Consider the following 22,811-nt stretch of genomic DNA (forward strand, 5'->3'; position numbering starts at 1 on the left):
GGTGAATTTAATGCACTCCATGCAAATTATCTCACAGTAATTCTTAAAAAGTTACCCTAGATTATTCTGAAAGTAAAAAAACAAACAAACAAACAAACCCACAGAAATCCTTGCATGAAAGCAGAAGATACTGAGAGAAGGTCCTCAAGAATGCAGCCTGTTGGTTTGGAAAGTCCAAGCAGCAGTTTCTTCTTTATCTATAAAAAGTACCAATACAGAGAAAAGCAGTTCAAGGTAGTTTATTTTAGGACATGAAATTCACCCTGAAGTGTTCCATGTGTTTCAGGCCATTGAAGGAGTTGAGACAGCTGTATGTCTCCATCTGCACATGGTATATGGTATATAGAGCTATTTGGGGAATATTGCATGCTGTAGAAATAGGAAAAATAAGAAATAGGATGTTTTAATCAAGTGGTAAAAGTGACAGAAAAAACTTTCCAACTGGATGTGACTGGTCTAAAGCTGAGGGACCAGTTTCAGCACTAAAATGTCAAGGGTCTGTCTCTCTGGTAAGAAAATGGACCATGATTAGAATGTGGGGTGAAATTTATGAAAAAAAAATCAGGAAAAACACTGAGCAATTAAAAACAAATCAAGAGAAGAGCCAGATATTGTATATTTGCCATAAATAGAGACACTGAAGCAGCTGTATCATTACATTGTTAAAAATTCACAATTTGCAGAGAAACGGCCACATCAATGTCAAATTACAGAATCAGAGTCACAGAAAATTCTGAGTTTAGGGGATCCACAAGGATCATCAAAATACAATTTCTGATTGAAATGACACTGTTTTTTTCCTACCCTCTATATTCTAATTTTACTACAGAAGAGTTTACTAGAAAATAGTGTTCTTAAATGGAACAATTATTTACTCTAAATCGTAGTTTGCTTAGTTAATTACATCTGAAATATGCTCTAAAGTGACATTTGCACACGTTACCATTAGCCCCGCTGGTAAAACATCAGTTGGAAAAACATGAGGAATAAGATTGTGGCTGGCATCTGGTGCAGGTAAATTATGGGATGGCACAAGAGCGATGCAGAGGGTGAAAATGGTGATGTTAAGGAGGCCTGGCCCTAGATTTGGGTCTCAGAGAACCACGAGGTGCCAGGGCACACGTGAGGTGAAGCTATGCAAAAATCCATCAGTATTTGGAACAGGAGGAGTGCAAGCACTGACAAACTGCAGTCGTAGCCAAGGAGGGATATCCATACCTTTCATGCCTTTCAGGAGGGACTGGAGAAGAGGCCCTGAGTCAGCTGTTCTGCCTGAGGAAGTGCCAGCCTTGCAGCAACCACGGCAGCTTCAGGCAGATGGGTGTCGAGGTGTGGAACTGCCAGCACAGATGGATGTGCCAGACCCTGAGAGATGTGAGACAGACACCTCAGAGGAAACTTGTAAGACCAAGTGACAGCGCCAAGTGTGTTGGAAACTATCTGAACATAATGTGTGGGGCAAATTAGAGGGATTTGTAATTGCAGCACAGCTCTGTACTCAAGATCCAATTTCCTTCACCAAGGCAGCAGCCAGGTGAAGAATGGTTTGGGTTGGAAGGGACCTTAAAGAAAGTCTTAGTTCCAACCTCCCTTCCACATGCAGGGACACCTTCCACTATCCCAGGTTGCTCAGAGCCCCAAACAGACTGACCTTGAACACTTCCAGGCATGGGGCAGCCACAGCTTCTCTGGGCAACCTGTACCAGGACCTCATCACCCTCACAGGGAAGAATTTCTTCCAAATATTTAATCTAATCCTGCCCTCTTCCAGCTTAAGGCCATTCCCAATTGTCCTGTCACTACATGCTCTTCTGGAAAGTCTGTCTCCACTACAAGGGACTTTTGGTGTATATAATAAACTGATTTAAAAGATCTCCACAGCAATATCAACCCACACTGTGCCATTGGCATTAAAGCCATTAAAATCAATCTTGGTGTCTGGGAATGAATACACACCACTAATTTGCTCCATTAGGGCTTAGCCCAATCAGTGGGACACAGATTACTCCTCATCCCAGCCTTGAGAATAATTCCCATAAATCAGCACCAATTTCATAAGGAGAGCCACTTAATCCATTTCCTGAGATCTGGCAGTGATTGGGTTTCTTTCTCTCACAAGGGACAAGAGGAGCTGCAGTGAGGGTTGGTGTAAAAGCAAAATTATGATCTGATCAGCCTAGCAGTGAAGTGACACCAGCTGGAATATTAACACAGAAATAAACAGCTTCTTTAGGAATGGCAAGCAGAGAATGATGTTTCTTGTATCAGTGAAGAGTAGACATGCTGTAGACTGAAAGGTCAAGAAGAGGAACCCCTTGGAGAAGCACAGTCAGTAATCAAAGAGAGAGGGAGAAAAGGGTAAATGCTGTTGTGGTAAGATCACTGAAAGAGGTGATCAGGTGGAGGAGGCTTTTTGTGAGCAGCGACTAAATCACCAAAAGAACCAATGGAGCTTTGGTGGTACCCAGAGCCCTTTTGGGAACGGAGAGCATAAGCCTATTGCACAAGTTCATGGAAATGTTTTTATGTAAAGGGAGGAAAACACAGCCCAAAAAGAATCACTCATTTTTACTGCATGAGATAAGCCACAATTTGGACAGAATCATATTTCAAAATTATCTTTGGCAGACTGGAGAAATCAGAAGACAAAGTAAAATAGGAAGGTGGCTGATAAGGGCAAGTGCTAAATTTTGCAGCCAGGCAGGAGGAATAATCTGCTTGAGTGTCCATTACCTGGACAGGAATTGTGTGGAGTGGCAGGGATGACTACAGTGCCAGGCAGGCTCAATGTGAGTCAACAAGGCCCTGCTGTTGTGTAAAAAGCAAACATCATACAGGGTTAAGCAAACAGGGATCCAGCCTGCAGGACACATGGCACGCCCAGCACCCATGTGCCATGGGGAGGTACCTTGTCCCACCTGGAATGACGTGGCCCATGTGCGACATGGCCTGGGGAGCAGAAGTTGTAGAGAGAAATACCAGCCAGGAGTAAGGAGCTGTCACAGAAGAGAAAACAGACTGTCAGAAACCTTGCTCAAATCAGCTGCAAGTACTACAAGGAGAAATAATATGATTTGCTGCTTGCTCTGCACTGCAGGTCTATTCTCTTTGCTGAAGATGAGGTGTAACAGTGAGGTGTAACAGCTGCCACCACACATGTGCTTGAGAATCCCAGGGTTGTCCAAAAGACCAAAGGCTGGCCTCCTTGGAGACTGAGCAAGGAAGGCAATTAAATGCCACTGTGTTGTGGTCATGAAAGGGTAAAATACAACAAATTAAACCCTTGCAGAGTGAAAAAAATAGCCCAGACATTAACAAGACTGTTACTTGGTGAGATTTTGGTGAGACTTTGGAATTTCCCTCATCCATCTCCAGTCCAGCACTGCAATAATTAAGGATGCATACAATCCCCAAGGCAGTAAGGGCTGGCTGCTCACTCTCCACTGGTGCTTTGTCTAGAAACCAGTTCTTCATGTCCTGCCTAGAGTCCCTTTATCAACTCCTCTCTGCAGGACTTTTTTTCCTGTAACACAAGAGCAAACATTTTGCACGTTCACTGAAGAGGAAGGAAAAAGGATGATGGAAGATGCAGGACTGTTTTGATCCGTGAGGTTCTTTCTCATTTCTCTCTAGGCTGGGAGCAGTATTAGCTCTCAAGGAAAATGGGTGGTAGAGAAGGGAGGAGCAGTCGCTCCTGTGGCTCTCCCCACAGCCCCCAGGCCCAGGAGCAGGCTGGTGCAGAGCCTGCAGTGGGAGCAGCTCCCTCCGTCCCTCCCTCCGCCTGGCCAGAATCCCAGACAGCTCCAGGAAGACAGTGAGAAGGATCTGAAACGCATCCAATATTCAACTGAATAGGTAGCAAGACTTGAAATGAAGCCAGGTGCTGGCAAAGGCACAGCAAGCCTCAGCCTGGCAGACTAAAGGCTTTTCCCTGAAAAACAAGGAGGCAGGGAGACTCCTTTGCTCCCTGCTGTCTTTCTCCCCACTTTGTCTCGCTGCTCAACCAGAGCAGAAACTATTTTTTTTTCTTCCAGACTTAACTACACGTGCAGTCATGGAAGTGCAGAGCTAGAAGAGCCCTACAGTGCTTGGGAAAACAGTGTTCTGCAGACCTTTGTCATTAACACAGGGTTTGTCCCAAAGGAACACCTGGATCACAGTAAGTTATCTTTTCCTAGGGGGAACAGCTCGAAGAATGCTGTTAGGGCACTTGGATCAAAGGGGCAGCCACACACACAAGCTGCTGCCCACTCCTCACTCACATCCCACCATTTCATCAATTGTCCTGCAAAAACAATCTTGTTGGAAAGCAAACACCCAAACAACACAAATTATGCAAAAGTACCGACCCCATACTTATCAGAGCACCAAGAAGTTGGCGCTTGCATCTGAACAGTCAGAGATAATTGGAGATAAGCACACCCTGCCCCCTCCTGCCTTTGATACCTCAAACGAGCCGCTGGCCACCGGAGCCAGGCTGCTGGCAGCCGACCTGGGCTCTTGGCTGCCACCGTTCCACCCGATCCCACACATCCAATTTACAGTTGAAACTTGAGATCAGTTGAATTCACGCCACTCCTGGCAGAAACCATCAGCAGGGAAACAGGGACCTTCTAGAGCAGTTCCGCTGCTGAAGAACCACAGGGCTGCAGAGCGGGACTGTGCTGTCCTCTCGCTCGTGGCTCTTCTTGCTAAGGTTATAATTTTGTATAAAATGAAACATGAAAGGTTAACAGAGGATCAGAGGTTTTTGGTTGATGAGCACATTGCTGATGAGGAGCTGCCTACATAGCTGAGGAGATTGGCTGAATTTTTCACACAAGTGGATTTAACACAATGAAAAGCACAAAAAATTAAAAACAATTCGGGGCACTCTTACCACTGACAGTGCCACATGGGTTGCCCAGAAAAGCCGTGCACTCCCTGCCTCTGGAAGTGTTCAAGACCAGGCTGGAAGGGGCTCTGAGCAACCTGCTCTAGTGGAAAGTGGCACTCCCATGGCAGGAGGGTTGGAACATGATGGTCATTAAGGTCCCTTCCAAATAAAATTATTCTATGCTTTGTAAAAAACCAACTAACTGGATGAATTCAGGAATACTTTTGGATGGCTTTAGAAAGTACCAGGTATCAATTCAACATGAAGATAAATTAATTTATTCTACAGACATCTGGGTGTAATTTTTTTTTTTAATTGAAATCAATTTGCTCCAGGGTAAGACTGTACAGTAACACAGCTCAGCTTCAGCCTTGTAATAAGTGATAACTGCAGCTAAATAATGCAGATGCTACATAAATGCAGATAAATATTCTCTCCTGTGACAGCCTTGCCACTCAGCAATTAGTTCCTTGCCAGCTAACAAGAAAACACCAACTCAGTTCTGCTTTTCAGCTATAACTTTTCCTGACCAGGACTGTTTTTAGGAAATCTTCAGTACAGCAGTGTCTGGAGAATGAAATTATTTACCCACAGCCTCCCCAGCTACCATGAAAGCAGTTTCACTTTTAATGTATCAAAGACAATTTAAGGTGCTGATGTACAATCGTTAACACCCAAAACTTTGCAGCCTGGATGGTGCAACACCAGGAGAAATCATCTATAAAATGTCATGACTCCCTTTGATTACCTATTTTTTCAAATTGAACACATTCCTTCTGTTAAAATGACCTTTCTTGTCCTCTGCAGACCACCACAACAGAAATTTACAGGTTCTTCCTAACCTTAACAACCTAACCAAAAGCTTTATCAATTAAAAGGACCCAAACCAACCCCCCCAACTCCTAACCCCAAGTTGCACTCTTAAAATTCAACTTGATCATGTAAATATGGAGAGGCTGGGGTTATTTTAGCTGAAGATATGCTTCACCAGCTCTGAAAAACAGAAGGCAAAGAATTGCTCAAAAAATAGCTTAAGATATAAGAATATGAAACTTTAGTCTATGTCCTCACTAGATATTTAGAGAGCAGCATCCAGTCTAAAGGAAAGGGATAATTTTTGGTCAGATCCTTATAAAAAAAAAGGCTTTATTTTGAACAAGTTTTCTCCATTTGGTTTTACAGTCTCAACATACATCATATTCATGGACAAGCAGCATTTTCACAGAATAAGAGCCAAATACAAAGAGAAAGCCACTTGGGATTAACAGTTTCAACCTAATTGACTCAGACTTCAGAAAATCCTGTATGCTGTCACTTATTTGAGGTAAAGGAATTCCATAAATTAAGATCCACTGTTCAACAGAAGAGTCAACAATGAAATATTTGAGAAGTAAGAACCTTGGGGAGGAGGGGAAAAAAGCAAATCTTAAAAGACATTGTGGGTAACAAGAGAAGGGGGAGGTAGGATTTCCACTTGGTTTGTACTGGTGAATGAACACTTGGGTCTATCAGGTGTAAATGTTTAAGCAAATTGGTGCAGTTTAAATCTCAAATTTGATGAATTTTACTGGTAGCACAGACTCAAAAGGAGAACCTAACAAGATATGTCATGAGCTTAGTTTATTTCCTGAATGCTGTCACTAGGCACCCATTAGAGTATCCATTAAAATCCACTGCTTTCAGTGCCCATTCCAACATATTCCAGTTACTTGGGGAATTTTTGGGCAGCTGTGCAATCAGATCACAAAATTATACATTTGGTAGAATTCTAGAATGCTTTCTTCAGTAAAATTGTATTAGGGGAGACAGAAAAATCCACTTTCCACTGTTCATGCAAAAATATACCTGCAGTGAAACAGGATTTAGATAAACAGATTAAAGCCATTAGAGGGACACATTTGTACTTGTTTCAAACTAACTTTATAGAACAACTAACTTATAAACTAGCTTTGTAGAGCAAATCTTAAACCTTTTAAATACTATCCACATCGTATTAGATACTGTTTAAAAACCAAAAACTATCGTCACCTTTTGTAGCTTGAGATTTAAATTAGCTCACCAATAATCCTGAATCTCACTTAAGAGAAATATGGAACTGGATTAATATCCTGTAAACTCTAAGAACTAAATTATCAATGTGAAATTCCTAATGCCCAGCAGAAATACATTTCAGCTCAGTCATTTAATGCCAGGCACTGCTCAATTTCTTCCAGTAAAGCATCATTTCATTTATGTACTTACAACAAAACATCATGTGGAGATGGGCTTCACTGCTTGAGTGATATTTCTTCAAAAAGGGTCCTGGCACACCAAATTCCAAAGTCTGGTTAGCCAAACCATCCAGTGAGAACAAAAAAAAATTCAAATTGAACTGGTGCAAGAATTTAGTTTAAGAAGCAAAGCAGATTAATTTAAAAAAGCTCATTTTTGGATAAGATTTTGTTTTCCCAGTTCCAGTAAGAAAAATGGTTTTATATTTAAGAGGCAGAAAGAAGCTGGTTTGTTAATCATCTGACTATGTGATGCATCCATACCCTATTTCCATTTTTTTTAAAAGAATCACCAAGGATCAGATTTATCATTTAGCAAGTTATCTGGCTCAGAACCAAGGAAGTTGTAGCAATTTCTCTCCCCCACTGGAAAGCTGTGTTTTATTGCGTAGCTTTGTGTACATACAGTTCTATTTTGCAGAAATATGATCAATGACCAAAACTTCTTGCAATTCAAGCTCAAAAATAAAAAGTATTTGTGAAGGAACTGCCATCTGTCCATTAGCTTTCATCACACTCCAGACCATCAGAAAGGTGGAAGATTTAATTTCCACTAGCATCCAGTTAGTTTTCTATGACCTTGAATGCTAACAAAATTATTTTTATTAAATGACAGGTGAGAGAGGCATAGATTAGAAAAAAAAAAATTTTGTTAAGAAATTTGATCCTTGCATTCAGGACCTTGCATGTCCTTCAATAGCACTTCTCTATTATGTTGCATGGAGCATAATTTTGGTGGTTTTTTTTTCACAAAACCCTCACCTGCCTATTATGAATCATTGCAATAAAAATATTATCTTTTTCCACACTGCACTAGGCAACTTTCTTTCCAGCTAAAGAAAGGAATTTAGTCAAGAATTATAAAAACCTGAACTATGAACTCTGGCACAGCCAGGAGCAGCCACTCAACTATGCCAGAGTGCTTAGAAAATAGGCAGCCAGGAGTAGCAACTCAACTACTCCAGAGTGCTTAGAAAATAGGCTTTAGATTTTACACCAAGAAATTGGATTTATTGTAAATGCCACAGTCACATTGATAGAGCACAGACTTCTGGTAACAAACAAACATACATTTTTGTAACTAAGCGTTTCTACTCAGTAAATAAATGCATTTCGCACAGCCTTCCTCTTAAATGTGCCTAAACTAACCTAAATAAGCAGACAGCATAGCAGAAAAGGGAAACTTATGTAACTGTTTCTTAAGCAGTATATTATTTTTACTATGTATATAATATTTTATATTATATACACACACATTTTCATCAACAGTTCAAATTATACCCGAATAAAATTAAAAAAAACCCCAAACCAAAACTGGCGCTCCTCCAATACATTTACCACCTTTCCCTCAGGCAGACTTATCCAGGTATTTGTCAAGATAGAGGAATGACAGTTAAAAAGACTCCCCCCACAAGAAACAAGTTACACAAAGAATACTGTATCACTACAAATTTTTTATTCAGAAGCCCATCTTTAAAAAAAATGTCATTATGAACTTGTTTGGTCAAACTACAACACTTTCTAGCAGACATACAGTAAAAATGGCATGGCTCAGAATCGACCGGATCGTTCACGATCTCTTGACCGCCTCCTGTCGCGCTCGCGGCCTCCTCCTCCTCCTCCTCCACCTCCACGACCGCGATCTCTGGATCTAGACCGGCGCTCACGGGACCTCGACCTGGATCGGTGCCTTCAAAGAAAGTTGGGACATTTTATTGTTTCATCCCAGGCAGCGATTTACTCGCAGTACCACACAGCGGAATTAAGAATGGGAGTGATGAGGGAGATGAAAGGCAGCGTGTCATTAGGAGGATTGATTAATTGGCACTTGAGCTGCAAAGCCCAATAATGTATTTACAAACTGCCCAAAGTTCATACTGGGGAGTCAGCACAAACAGGTACGAGAATTGGCTGCTCCCTGCAGTCACCTCTTACAATGGATGTGCCAACCCTAAGGAAAGGCACAGTTACACAGCTGTTATTTAAAGCAGGAGTAGGGGACACCTGCTTTGGCAGACAGGAATAGCTCTTAGCAACACACACCAAAAGCCTACAGCTGCTTCTAAGTCCACTCATATTAAATCAATTGCATTAATTAGCAATTACAACACAGTTCTCTGTTGTTGCTCCCTCTACATGATTTCTACCCCTCCAGGACCCAAGCACTGGCAAATCATCTTCCCTGCCTCTTAGGCTGTGATAAATTCAGGAAGGAGCTGTCACAGCTACATGTGACATTCACCAATCAGCATTACTGAATCTGAGAGTTCCAAATTTGTAACAGTGACCAAAAGGTTAATATAAAAACACACTTGGTCTTTTTCATAAAGCATTCAAATAGCTGAAAAATTTACTTAGCCACAAATACGTGTGGCTAAGCAACACGATCTATGGTTTTCAAAGTTAAATTTATCCTCACAGATTCTGAAACACTGCCAATTAGAGATGTTTATAGGAAAAACATATTCACAATCCCAGGCTCCTTCTGTGATTGTCAGAAATCTACAAAAATCATATTCTATATAAAAGCAATATAAAAAATTTTATATGCCTATCTCAAATACCAAGGTCTTAAATGCAAGCAGATTGAATCCAGTTCCAAGTGAATCATCATAGTAACAGCAGTGGTAAAAGCCTTTCTGCAAGATACCTCACTAAATAAATAATTTAATACATAATAAAATGTCTTTATAAATTTTTTTTTTTTACCATTTAGTGAAATTACCTCTCCTTTCTCCTGCTGGGAATTCCTATCAAGGGACACACTGTGAAGCTAAAAGCGAGCTCCATACAGTGACTGGGCTGATATTAACACTAAGAAATAAATATAGGCTACAACATTTCACCATTAACAGTTAAAGGCAAATAAGGCTGGGTCCTGAGTATAATCTATAGATATACTTGATTGCACATAATGCTGAATGCTGCCAATCTGATGCTGCCAAAATGCCCATTGGCCAAGTAGCCTGCATCTAACAAGGGCCACAAGCAATACATTTAGAAGAAAACAAAACAGAAGAAGCACAAAGCAAATTCTACCGAGTAATGTCCATCTGTATGCTTTACAGTCTGGAGATCTGAACAGGTAGGGCCTATGTACTCAGTAACTCGGTGACTCTTCTCCTTGAACGCTGCCTGCCACACCAACCTTCAGAATCCAAAGCATTGCAGAGCAAGAAGCACTGTATTTTTAGAGCCCTTCTCCTTTGTTTGAAACCGGCCCCTTTCCAGTTTGACTTGATGCCCTTTGGCATGTGCCAGAAGTGAGTCAGAAAAAACAAGAGGACTTGGCATAGGTTTAAAGATTTGCCTTCAGATTTTTCAGGAACTGATCCTTATATTACTTGTTTTAGCAGTGTTTAAAAACAAACTTACTTTTTACGCCGCCGCCCATACAACTCGCGCCTTAGCTCTCGAGAAATGGGCTTCAAATGCATAAAGTTGCAGAAACCTCCTCGTGTACACTCTCTGAAACAAAATTCAAGAGACACAGTTAGAATTCCCAGCTCTACACTATCTGCTAAGACCTCTAATATTAAACACAGTAAATTACAAGCATCATTTACTGACACTGCTGCACTCCTAGGAGAAAATCCCCAAAAGATGACAGAAGTCAAGAGGTTCACTGCAGATCCTCCACACTACTGGTACCTGCAGGTTTTCTTCATGCACTCAGCTACGTAAAATCCACACCCAAGCACCCTCCCTGCTGTGCAAACACCTCCCAGGCTGTTGAGGCAAGAGGAAGGCCCTGCTTTACCCCATCTCGTATTGACGGCAGCAGGCCTCTCTGAAGTCAGTCACAGGTGAGAGCTCGGCATGGATGGGCTGCCCGTTAAACCAGCGATTGTTCAGGTCGATCACGGCCTTCTCTGCATCTTCTTCACGGCGGAACTGAAAGCAAAATCAACCTTTTCAGAGAAGCAACAGCAGTAAAGATTCCTATCCAATCAATTGTGTGATATCTGAGGCTCAGCGTTCTAGTAATGAAATTAGAAGCTACTTCAGATTTCTTGGACAGTCCATCAAATCAAGGGGAAATAATACCAGCTTTTCATTAGCTGGGACTCAAGGGCTAATCAAAACATTGATTTTCCTCTTCATTATGATCTGTTTGGTCTTTCAAGTGGGAAAGTTAGTCAATAGAAGACACTGTGTTTTCTTAGTACAGCTTTAAACCAAGAGACTGCTTATAAATACTTTCTGGAGCACCTATATTCCTGATGTAATGCATTTTTCCAAACATTTAAAAGAAATTTATATAAAAACTGGAGCTTGCATTCATTCAAATGAGAATTTACAAAAATCAGATCCTGTTTTACAATTAATGTAAAACTTAAATTTGAAATGCCTTTTTACAGCTATATTTTTTTAAAACCTTTTTTTTCTGATTATGACCTACACAGTCAAGAATTTCAGGTGTGAAAATACTTTCCAGCTGAGGGTATGTATAGCCAAAATATTCAAAGGAACTCTCTCATACCTCCCCCACACTGTGAATGCACAGTAAAATTTCTGCAGGTGACAACTTTTTACTCATTATTCAAGAGATACCAATGACTTTTTTAGAAGTTAAACCTAAGTGCTCCAGTTTGCACCTTGAACCACCCAGCTACTGCCAAATCTAACTTGGTCAGAGATATTGTGTTTAACTGGGAAGTTAGAAAAATGATGCACCTGTGGCATATAAAACCTCTCTCACACTGATGTGCTTGAAGGGCAGCATGATGCTAAGACAGATCCCAAATTAACCCTGCCAAACTAAACAGTCCAGTAGTGGTGACTGTTTATAACTATGTAAAAGGAAAAAAAAAGGTTAATCTTTCTGAAAATTACATGGATTTTGACTATCAAGAAAGCTTCTCAAAATCCATTAAAATTTCTTTTGGATTCTTTTAACATTTTTACTCTACTTTAAATTGTGAAGTTGAAGAGTAGCTTATATTCTGAAGAGCTTTCCTAGCAAGATGAAATCTACAATCACACAGTAGCTTTTAAAATTCTAAATCAATAAACACCACCCCTCCTGACTGCATGAACATCTCTTCATCCTACCTTTACGTATACATTTCCAACTAAATGATCTCCAAGGTTATCACAAACGTTCATCTCCTCAACTTCGCCGTATTTCTCCTCCATTTCTGTGAAGACCTCCTAAACACAAAACAACCCAGCAGAAGTTTGCACAACATTACTTGTAAGTACAGAAATACTAACTCTAAATAAGTATAAAAAAGATCTTCCTTGGAAAAAAGCAAGACCACTTTATTATTTTTTTTTTTTCACATCTTTGGGTTTAAAATGAGTACTTTCTTGGCCATCTATAAGCACAGCACTACCAAGATACAATAAAAACCTATGGAAAACACGCACAAAATTTACAGAATACACAGGATGCACTGAAAACACAACACAGAAACCCTGATACTAGCTTCAGCTACTTTGTTTCTATACAAATAATTAAGAATACTTTAAATTTCTAAAAAGGGAGACTGTACAATCAATATGCTACATCACTTAAGCTGCTGATGTTAAACAAAGCCTATTTCAAGCCATCCAATTAAGGTCAAACTAACCAATGGTTACCCCAGGAAATATTGATATAAAGTTTTATATGAACACCTGAGGAAATAAGTGTTTTTTTCCTGAACCTAATTGTGCAATGCACTACATCCATTTAACTTATCTGTGGTGACAAACCCAGGGACACTGCAATGCACCTTTACATACCTCAAAGAACTCATCATAATGTTCCTGCATCTCAACATCGCTCACAGCACCTGCAAAAGTCAAACAGTCAGATCGATTAGAGCCTGCCAATAAGGAAGAGGAGATTTTGATCAAACTACAAAACAATCTAGAGAGGCCGTCTGGAGCATGAGAGACATCAAAATAGCATAGAGCTAACTAACAGGAATATTGCAAAATAAGGATGTGTGAAGAGCTTTGAGTCCCCAAAGTATCTGTCAAAATACTACATTGGTATGATCAAATCAAAGCAAATTTTAATCAGAGCCAAAGTCGTATGCCACAAATTTAGAGGGGAAAAGAATTACTCTGAAATATCCCTTAAAATTTAATGTATAGTCCCACTCTCTAACTACCAATAATTTTACCTAAACAGAAGGCAAGTGCTTTGTTACAGTTCCATACCTTAAAATATTACTAAAATTTAGTATTCCTCTTCCTAAAGGCAGAAATTTATGTCTGCTTCTCCAGCATACCTACTTGAATTTGAGAGCTCACAATGTAAAATAGCCCAGAATTTGTTTTTTAATTTGGTGAAAATAGTCATTGAAATGACACACTTTTCTCAGTGCCCTCAACGCTTTGCAATGAGAGAGAGCCATTTTCTAGTTCAAGTTTGAGTGTCACTTCATTTTTCTGTAGTCCTGCAGAACACCTTTCAGTGCAAGACAAGCCAGTCTTATATTCCAGTTATGATTATTTTCATGCTACAAGCTGGACTTCAAAAATGAGTGCTGCTTGCCTGCTGCTACAAAAGCCAACATAAGAGTGGCTTATTTTTCAAAGCATTAGAAGTATAAAAATGAGTTTCATTTATTTCTTCCAGTCTACAGCACTTTAAACAAGCTGTATACATTAAAGCCATTAGATTAGCTCTTCAGCAGTTAAGTGGTTTATTAAGATCAAGCGGAGCAGTTTTACAACAAACCCTGCATTTTATGCTAGAAAAATATGCTACTGTTTAAAATTACAAACCAGACTGGTTTAGTTAATGAATGTGAAAGACAAGAAACTGAGCCAATAAAGCTGAGTTTATTCATTTTCAGGCTGCTATGAAAAAAAATTTGGCTAGTATTACCACTTGGACAAACTTTATGTTTTTCTTCAAAGGCTCGAATATAAACCAGCCACACTCTCTGGAACTGCAGTTCCTGTTCTTCCACCCAGCTCACCTCCACAAGAGGCTAAGGGGCATTTGGTTTATAGTTTAGGCTAACAATTTTTCTGCATTTGAGATATGTTTGCTTTTAAGAAATTTCTTATCCCCCACAGTTATAGCAAATTAAGGAATATCAAACATTAAACCAGTAATTCTAGGCAGTTTAATACTTAACTATATTCCCAAGGTTCTGCCAACATCACTGATAACAGCTTACTAACACCTAAGGATTTTTTTGTTTTGTTTTTAAAGGTATCAGACAGGGGCTCTGGGAGCCTCAGTGGAATTAACTACTTTTTACCAGATGGACACGTGCTAAAAACTTTTTTTTGTCAAATTACGAAATCACAGGCAACAGTTAGTTAATGACTACTTCAATGACCTTCTTCTAAAGTGGGAAGTATACATATGCACAGGCTTTACAAACATCCATATTCCAGGGCTACTGGTATCTGAACCATGAGAAGCCCAATTACTAATTAAAATACTCAGGAAAACTATTACTGTTCCAAACTAAGGTTAATCCTCTACGACGGCAGTAGAAAGGAAGACAGTTAAGCAACAATGACAAGGCATTAAATAGCTACCCAAGTTATCCATTTAAAATACATGCAATACTTAAGTAGGGACAAATATCAAAAACCAAGGAGCCAGGAGTTTCAGCAAACCTACTGCTTGCAGAGCTCCAGCTCCACCCCAGGAGGTACAGTCAGGCTCTGGCACACAGCTACTTGCTTGTCACAACAAACTAGAGTTGGATACCAGCATTTACAACACTGGAGGATCTGTGCAGGACTCTTGCAGCTGTAAATCTAAACAGCTCCACAGACCAAACTGCTGTAACTCTGTGCAAATTAGTTACCAGCGCATTGAGAGCTCAGGGAGAGAGTGGAAACTCCCAACTGGAAATGTTTTGGTCTACTGAAACACTGTTAACTACTAAGCATCTGCAAGGAGAGAGCCTACAAACCAATGGAACTGGTCCAGCATCTAGACAAAATGACACAGCTCATTTACATGTCCAGCTTGATTGTGTGACAAAAACACAAATTACACAATAGAGCCATTATTCCTTTTAGAAGCAAGAGAGACAGTGTTGACTTTTAAGTTAGTGGCCGATTCACAAAGCACTTCTAATTAAATGCTGGTAACTAATCTGAACTAGTCTATAAACCAACAGTAAAAAAAAAAAAAAAAAAAAAGAATAGCCAAACAAAGCTTTATTACCACACAGTAAATACTCACTTCAACAAGAAAGATTAGTTAGAAAAGAACACCGACCCTTTTTTGGTTCTAAAACTTTTTTTTTTTTTAAATCTTTTTTTAATATCAATTATTCAATTACAATGATAAATCAGTTAATCGCCGATCAACAATCCTGGGCGTTAATTGCTGCCAGTCTCACAGGAGGTGTGTTTGCTTATGCCCATTTGTATCTCAGGAGGAGTCATTAAATTACTTCATGACCATACCCAAATGCCTTCCCCTCCTCAAAAGTACTTTACTTGTCTTAGGTAAATATGCCAAATGACAATAGAATTTGAATTTTCAAAGTATGGAAATAATTTTAAGCATGCACCCATCCACAAAGGACAGCTGCCAGAAGGGGTTAGTCAGTGATGGTGTGTTCTTCCAAAGTGCACTCCCTAAATGGAAGCTGCATTAACCTAGGACAAATTTATTCATGCAGTCTGAAAAGTTTCAGTTCAAGTTCTCTTAACATTTACAGAGCAGGACATTTGTTCTGGATGAAGTCAATGTGTCACTGTCCTGCTCTTTTCGACAGTGGAACCTAACGGATAGCACAAAACATACAGAAAACCATTCCTAGGATGCAGGCAACTGGCAGGGAGAGAGGTGATAGGAAGAAAGCAGTGCAACCAACACTGCTTCACAGGGGAAGTACAATTTTAACCCTTTTTGATTTAATAGTTGGTATTCAGATTCCCCCATAGTTTTGGGAGTAGGGAGGAAGGTAGTGGGACAAAAAAATTTGGGTTCTTTTTGTTCGGGTTTTTTTTTGTGTTTGTTTTGAACACATGTAACGAAACGTGGTCAGTTTGATCTGTTAAACTAAAATGGCAGACCAGTTTAAGTCGACACTGAGCTCTGACAATCAAGCCCAGGGAACCAGTGAAGGAACTTGTATGAACTTACAGCGCAAACCGTCAGCAGACTGGGAAGAGTTTTGAGGGTTACGGTAAATGTTCAAGAGGGCAATGGTCTGAAATACAAAACGCAACAACTTTATATTATGGAAAATAATTTTAACAAGAAACTGGTTTCCTTTAGGGTCGCTTTAGTCGAGTCTGTGCTGAAAAGAGAGGTGGTTATTCTCTCCCAAGCAGGAGAACTTGCACTTAGCTGGTGACCTTTCTATATCAACCTAACACTGTAAAGTAATAGAGATCTCATGATACTCCATTATTGTATTCTTAATTTCACTCCATTCACCAAAATTATTATAGAGGGGTTTTGCATGATTTCAGACAGCTCTGAAAATAGGTGGTATCCAAATGCAGCAGTCACTTACAAGCATAATAATTTTCGTTTGGTATTACTGAATGGCTTCTTAGTAGCAAAATCCCAGGAAAGGAAGCAATACAATAATTAGAGCATAACATGAAATCTCCATTTCCTAAAAAAGTTAAGATGAAAGAAAACCCATTTTTGGGACTTACCGTACATATATACCTATTTTTTTTTTTTGGTGTTAAATCAAGAATTTGAGAAATGTCTGCAGTTTAACCCTTTCAGAAGAATGCAGTGTTACTAAGTAACCAAGTTCCACTTTGTAACACAAAAGGGAATCTGCATCAAGTCCAATTTGTGCAGCCCTTTCTGCACTCAGAATTGCACACATTCCACAAATTCTTGATCTGTGCGCAAGAAGAGTTCCGTCACTTGTCCTGTTTGCAACAGCTTTATGTCAGCAGCTCAGAAGCCAACATTATTTTATCATAATTAGGAGTGGGCTCTTTAACACCATTCTTTAAAAAAATTTCTCCAACTGTGGGACTTACAGTGTGAGCCGTCAGCCGTCTGTGCACTGTTTTGGGGGTTACGATAGATGTTTTGAATCAAGATGGTCTGCGGGGAAAAAAAATAAAAAGGGGAATTCTACTGGCTGCTGTGCATATAATAGACAATTGCAAAGAGACAACTTGTTTGCAAACAGCTAAAAGTCATATTTTATCCTTTAAGACTTCCTTTTGTATTTGAAGAGTATCTTCCAAAATTGCATCCAGACCATCATATTATGAAAACAGTTTTAATTAACCACCAAGAAAGAGCTGTGTTTGTCTCAAGAGCTAGCCTCAAAATGGGAGGTGTGAGGCCCAGTAACCTAAAATGTCACATGAGGTATTCTGGAGATGCCTAAACTTTTGAGACCAGATTCACTACTGCAAGTCTAGGGGGAAAAAAAATAAGTGTTATGTGCACAGCATGTAATACATAATGCCACAGTGTCCAAAATGCTACACCAGACCATAAGGCCTTTAGGCAACTGCTACATCTCCTTTTGTGCATCAGGGTTTTCTTGGTGGAATTTCTGTTTAAATAATATAATAGCATCATAGGTTCACATGTTTCCGATCCTTCAAATAAGGACAATATCCTTTTAGCCCTTCTGCTTTTTACTTGAAGAATTAGCCCAGGCAGACTTGAAACCTTACATTTGTACCGTTCTTCTTAAAATCAAGTTGTCTGAAAAAACAAACCATGTTTAAGTTAGTAAACTAATATTACAAAAAAATTCCAAACGTCCATATCACTGTAAGCAGCTCAAAAATTGAGATTTGATTACTTAAAATACAAGCTCAATGTTAGTCAGTATGAATGGCAATCCCCAAGTAACTTTAGCTTAGACAATATTATTATTAGTCACAGTAAGAATTCAGAGCTTAAAGAAGGACCAGCAATTTCACACCTACAAATGCTACCCATTTAACATGTAAAAAAAAATACAACTGTAACATCACATTTAAAATCACACACTTGTTTTATTATAGGTCCAGCCATACCAACCAAAGCTTTGTGCTTCCGTGGCCCAGGTTTCAATTACCTACGCTTTAGCCTACAACTGGAGAGTGCCAGAAACAGGCATCTCGTTAGGGTGTTTCTGCTGATTGGGGGTAATTTGATCACCCTGGATTGTGTGACCTTTCCTAACACAGCTCTTCTGTAAAGTAGCTGCACCAGCAAGAGCTGCACAAGGTTAAAACATTGTGCTGGTAACTTCCCATTAGCAGGATCTCCATTTTCTATCACAGCTGATTGTCAACCTGCACACAAATAAAGATTTCTGCAGACCCCACCCAGAGCCAGGGTCCTGGGAGATGGCACAGCACGTACGAGGCTGTGCAGTCCCAGACATCCCTGGATGAATGGGATGTGCCCTGCTGACCCACTTCAGCTGGCATTGCTAACCAGAGCCTAAAGCAAAGCTAAAGGCTGCTCTGACAGAAAGCTGTACTTGCACACAAACTTTTATTGGTTTAAAAAAAAAAAAAAAAAAAAAAAGTAAGGGTCCTGGGGGTTTTTTGTTAGGATTTTGCGTTTTTTTGAATTTAAAAGACAACTACTGTGTCTGCTTTTTTCATAGTCAGTGATCTAAATTTAGGTCTCTAAATAACCAACTGCACTTCAACTTGTGCTCCATGTAGATCAGCAACATGGGGTAGCTTTGAAAATGAACAATACTCTTTTGAACAACAATATCTGCATTAAAAATGTTTAAAATCCCAGAAGCAAAGAAGTGTTTTGTGTTGCTTAAGTACCAGAAGTCTCTATACACCAGTAACCTTAACATTCTCCCCTAGAAGTCTCCCTGCCCACTCAGTTTAACTTGATGATCATAGCTCTGAACCTGTCACATGGATAGTACTCCCCTCTTTAATTTCTCCCCAAACCAGCATCAGCCCACATTTCTCATCAACTCTGCTCCTAAGCAGATTAAATGAACTTGCAGAAGACTCTGCTGTTATGTGAACTTTTTCTCTGTAGATTTAAAACCACTGCAGTTGAAACTGCTGTAGTTAAAAATGCAGTAACTTTCAAAGGCACTATTGCTCATGTACAAAATTTCCAAATAAATTCATCTGTGTGCCTTGACAATCAGCATTGATAGAAAGAGGGAAAACACACATTTCTCCAGGAATGTAATTTGTGAATATTGTACAGCTCATAAAAGTAATAATGAAAACCCTGTCACTCCCTGCACCTTTTCAAATTTATTTTTCTTTCTGGCAGACATGCAGTCACACATCATGCCTCTTAACAATATTCACCAAGCCAAAGATTAAACAATCTGTCATGCTAATTGACAATTCACCCTCAGCAACCAGGCAAATTGTTTTCAATAAACCATTTCTTTCACATTCAAAGGAAGTATGCAAATCACTCTTGAAACTTAAGAGCCTGGGTCAGAGAGCAAACATAATGACAGATGAGTCACTTTTATCCATTATTTAGTTTTCTTCTATTATATGCAAAAAGACTGAAGTTCCCACCTTTGGGACAGGTGGAATGAGCTGCCTTTGTCTGTAATTTAAGAACTCTGGGATGGTTTAAGTGCCTGAACACCACTGAGAAGGCACACTCACCTGAAAGTTAGCACTGGTTGGTCTCTACTACAGGCAAGCTTACAACAGCATCGCTTCCTGCAGCCATTAAGGGTGACAGGAGATAATTAGAAATGCTGGGAGAAGTAAATGGAATACCCCAAAAAAAAGCAAAGACCCAGATAAACTGGGACTAAAACTGAACTAATTAATCTGGAGCTTGGTAATTATTCACTTGTATCTGAGAATCTATGTTTTAAAGAAGCCAGAATATACTTCCACAAGAGAAAAAAGGGGAAACAAACCTGGCTAAATGTTGGTTTGTTGTGCAACCGAGAACATCTGTCTCCATGGCGACAAGCTCCAATTTTGAAATAAAATGAGCAGTTGACTCTGCAAGAAAAAAATGAATAAGGTAGTTACACACTGGCACAGAAAACATTAATTTGCAAAAAAGCCTATGCCCTAAATGTCTTTATCTTGATGTGGATAAGTAACACAGAAAAAAAAAACCCCACATCAAAACTGTACAGGAAAGCATTCCAACAAACCTGTCCATATTAATTGGTTTTACCCCTAATTTACAGCCAGTATCTGAGCAATCTCCCCCAAAGTGGTTTCACGATTCCACCACACAGAAGTGATCTGTTTTACTCTTCTGCTTCTCCGTTCTTGTCTTTACATCAGTTTCAGTGCGTGATGGGATGGAAAGTAACGAGAAAAACGGTCTGAAAATTGACACTGGGAGCTCTGTGGCTGAGATGATGCAGCCCCGGGTCCAGGCAATAAAATCTGCTTTAAAACTGACACAGTTCCACCTCTCTCATGTTTTATAAAGCACCTGTTTAAGTTATACTCTAAGGGTTACTCAGGCTGCTACCAACACAGTATCCAAAATAATTCAGGGAAGAGAAAATCATGTTACAGAAAGAATACACATAAGCAAAATAAATCCATTTAGTTAAGCCATTTCCATGAATATAATGAATGATTTTAAGAGTAAGCTGCTTTTTGTTTTAAACCACAAGCTTTTCTTGAATGATCCATCTCAGGACACCTTGATAATGATCTGGGTTTAGAAATGCTACTGAAAACTCCCACAAAAAGGTGTAATTCACATAGAATGATGAAAGAAAACCACAAGGAGTTTAGTTACCTTGACAGGGAAATGCAAAATTCTGAAGGGCAAGAAAACTATTATGGGCTATATATGGGTAAATTAAATACTAGAATTCTCCTGGAAGAAAAAATATTATTCCCATAATTAACACCAATTATTTTCCACAATCCTGTGTAACCAACATCAACTCATGGAGGGGAGAATTATTAAACTACTAAAGCACATCTGATCTCTAGCAAAGCATTCTACTGTAAAATTGCAACATGCTCACTCTTCATTATGTTTTTGAAAACAAACACTTAGCATGATAAAATACTTACTGTCTTTTCTGAACTCTAACCTGAAACAAAAAGAAATACCTAACTACAAAATTTCCAATAGTGCCTCCAACTTCAGCACCTTCTGGAAGGTTCCGTCTGCTTTTTTTAACAGAAAACAAGAGCTGCACAGGAATTTCATGCCTGATTAAAACTCTGAAACTGTAATGCATTAAATTCCTATGTATCTCCTTTGTGTGAAAGGATGCTACAGTAACAGAGCTCAAAAGAGAGGCTGCCGACACTGCTTTCCTGGAATGGCAGCACTACAGAGCAGAGCAGAAGCCCCACGGCCAGGGGCTGACAAGAGTAATTTAGTCCAGCAGCACATCGATGCCCCCTTTTCATTTTTACGAGTGGAAAAACACGCCGGTTTGGTCAGGCCGATGGTGACCAAATTTTCGTTAGGAGGGTTTTGTGTGTGTGCTTCCAACAACCAGAGAAACTAGAGGCGTTCCCGGACGCGTGGAAGGCTGCAGGCAGAAGCCTGTAGGATCAGGATGCAGCAGTCGGGGAAATCCTCCGCACCCTGGGGAGGGGGGAGAAATAACCAGTCGCTGTCCTTGCAGCAGAGCGGGAGCTCTCAGGCTGCTGCGAGGCTCAGGGACACGAACAAAAGGGGAACAGGAGGAGGAGGAGGAGGCGCTTTCTGGCAGGAGGCGGCGGGAAGCTCCGGCACCCAGCGGCCCCGACAGGAAGGCGCAGCCGCGGGGGGAAGGGCGGAGGGAGGACGGGGGAGGGCGGCAGCGCGCCACGAGGCGCGGCACACCCTCATGGCGGCCAGGGGAGGGGAGGGGAGGGGAGGGAGAGGAGGAAGAGAAGGAGGAGGAAGAAGTGTGTGGGGGGGGAGTGCCCGAGAACGGCCCCGGCCCGGGGGGGGGGGGAGGGGGGGGAAGCGCGCGGGCGGGGCCGCCGGGCGCGCGCGCGGGAACGCGCGAGACCCACGCGCCGCCGGGCGCGCGCGCGCGCGCCTGGGACGGGAGGGGGGGGGGGAGGGGGAGGGGAAGGGCCTGAGGGAGGCGATGGCGGGGGGAGGGGAGCGCGGCCGCCTCTCGCTTCCCTCTTCCCGCCGCGTTCCAGCGGGATGGGAAAGGCGGGGGACGTGGTCCCGGGCGGCGCCCCCGAGGCGGGAGTGGAAGAAATGGGCGAAACGGGCCGGGGGTCCCCCCGCAGGGAAGGAGGGGCAGGGAGAAGGGAAGCAGGGCTGACCGCCGCGATCGGAACAGGCCGCGTCCGCGCGCAACCCGCTACGGGCCTCCGGCCTCCCCTCGAGCTTTCCCCCCTCCCTCCCGGGGGTACCGCAGCCGCGGGAGCGGCGCGGGGAGCGGGGGAATGGGGCCACTCACTTGTCCTTCTCGGTGCCGAAGATGGAGGCCAGGTACTCCGCCATCTCCCACCGCCCGCCCGCCCGCCGGACCGCCCCGGCGCCGCCGCCGCGTCACAGCGACCGCGCCGGAAACGCTGCGCTGAGGGAAGGGGGGGCCTGGCAGAGGAGGCGGGGTCCGCGCCCCGCGCGGGGTCGCCGCGCCGCGCGCGCAGGGGCGGCGGGGCGGGGCCGGGGGCGGAAGCTGCAGGCCGCGGGTTCGAGTCCCGCCCCCGGCAGGGCCTGAGCGCGCCGGGCTGTTCGGGAGGTCGTGGCTTCCAAGTGTTGGAATAAAAGGATTCGCTCAGAGACCGTGGGGTGTGTGTGTGTCTGTCTGTGTCAGTCTCTGTCTGTCTGTGTACGTTCAGAAGGGGTTTAAATTAAAAAAATGTAA

The 22,811-nt window shown here is 41.5% G+C and overlaps 1 protein-coding gene across 7 annotated transcripts; it reads right to left on the minus strand.

Moving 5' to 3' along the window:
- Window positions 1-6,002: 6,002 nt before the first annotated feature.
- On the minus strand, window positions 6,003-22,531 carry U2AF1 (U2 small nuclear RNA auxiliary factor 1). 7 transcript variants are annotated; one of them, XM_053934066.1, is made up of 9 exons: window positions 22,401-22,471; window positions 21,058-21,583; window positions 19,923-20,010; window positions 16,211-16,277; window positions 12,877-12,926; window positions 12,202-12,300; window positions 10,907-11,040; window positions 10,522-10,614; window positions 6,003-8,836 (listed from the first exon to the last, which is right to left on the minus strand). In XM_053934066.1, exons 2-9 carry the CDS (start codon window positions 21,225-21,227, stop codon window positions 8,698-8,700), a joined length of 840 nt encoding a protein of 279 aa, XP_053790041.1. In that variant the 5' UTR covers window positions 21,228-21,583; window positions 22,401-22,471; the 3' UTR covers window positions 6,003-8,697. The 7 variants fall into 7 exon arrangements, with proteins under 7 accessions (XP_053790041.1, XP_053790042.1, XP_053790044.1 ...); XM_053934067.1 differs by lacking the exon at window positions 16,211-16,277 and adding an exon at window positions 17,077-17,143; XM_053934069.1 differs by lacking the exons at window positions 16,211-16,277; window positions 21,058-21,583 and adding an exon at window positions 17,077-17,143 and having other exon boundaries at window positions 22,401-22,531.
- Between the last annotated feature and the right edge of the window lie 280 nt (window positions 22,532-22,811).

Source organism: Vidua chalybeata, chromosome 2 (genome assembly GCF_026979565.1).
Source record: "Vidua chalybeata isolate OUT-0048 chromosome 2, bVidCha1 merged haplotype, whole genome shotgun sequence".
NCBI lineage: Eukaryota > Metazoa > Chordata > Aves > Passeriformes > Viduidae > Vidua > Vidua chalybeata.

Bases quoted from the DNA above. Each gene is read 5' to 3' on its own strand.
- U2AF1 (XM_053934066.1), bottom strand. From the start codon at position 21,227: ATGCATTACAGTTTCAGAGTTTTAATCAGGCATGAAATTCCTGTGCAG. The intron at 12,927-16,210 runs GTAAGTTCATAC...TGACTTTTGCAG, and splicing joins GTCTGCTGACGGTTTGCGCT to GTGCTGTGAGCGATGTTGAG. The intron at 8,837-10,521 runs GTAAGTTTGTTT...CTTTCTTTGAAG, and splicing joins TATGGGCGGCGGCGTAAAAA to GCACCGATCCAGGTCGAGGT.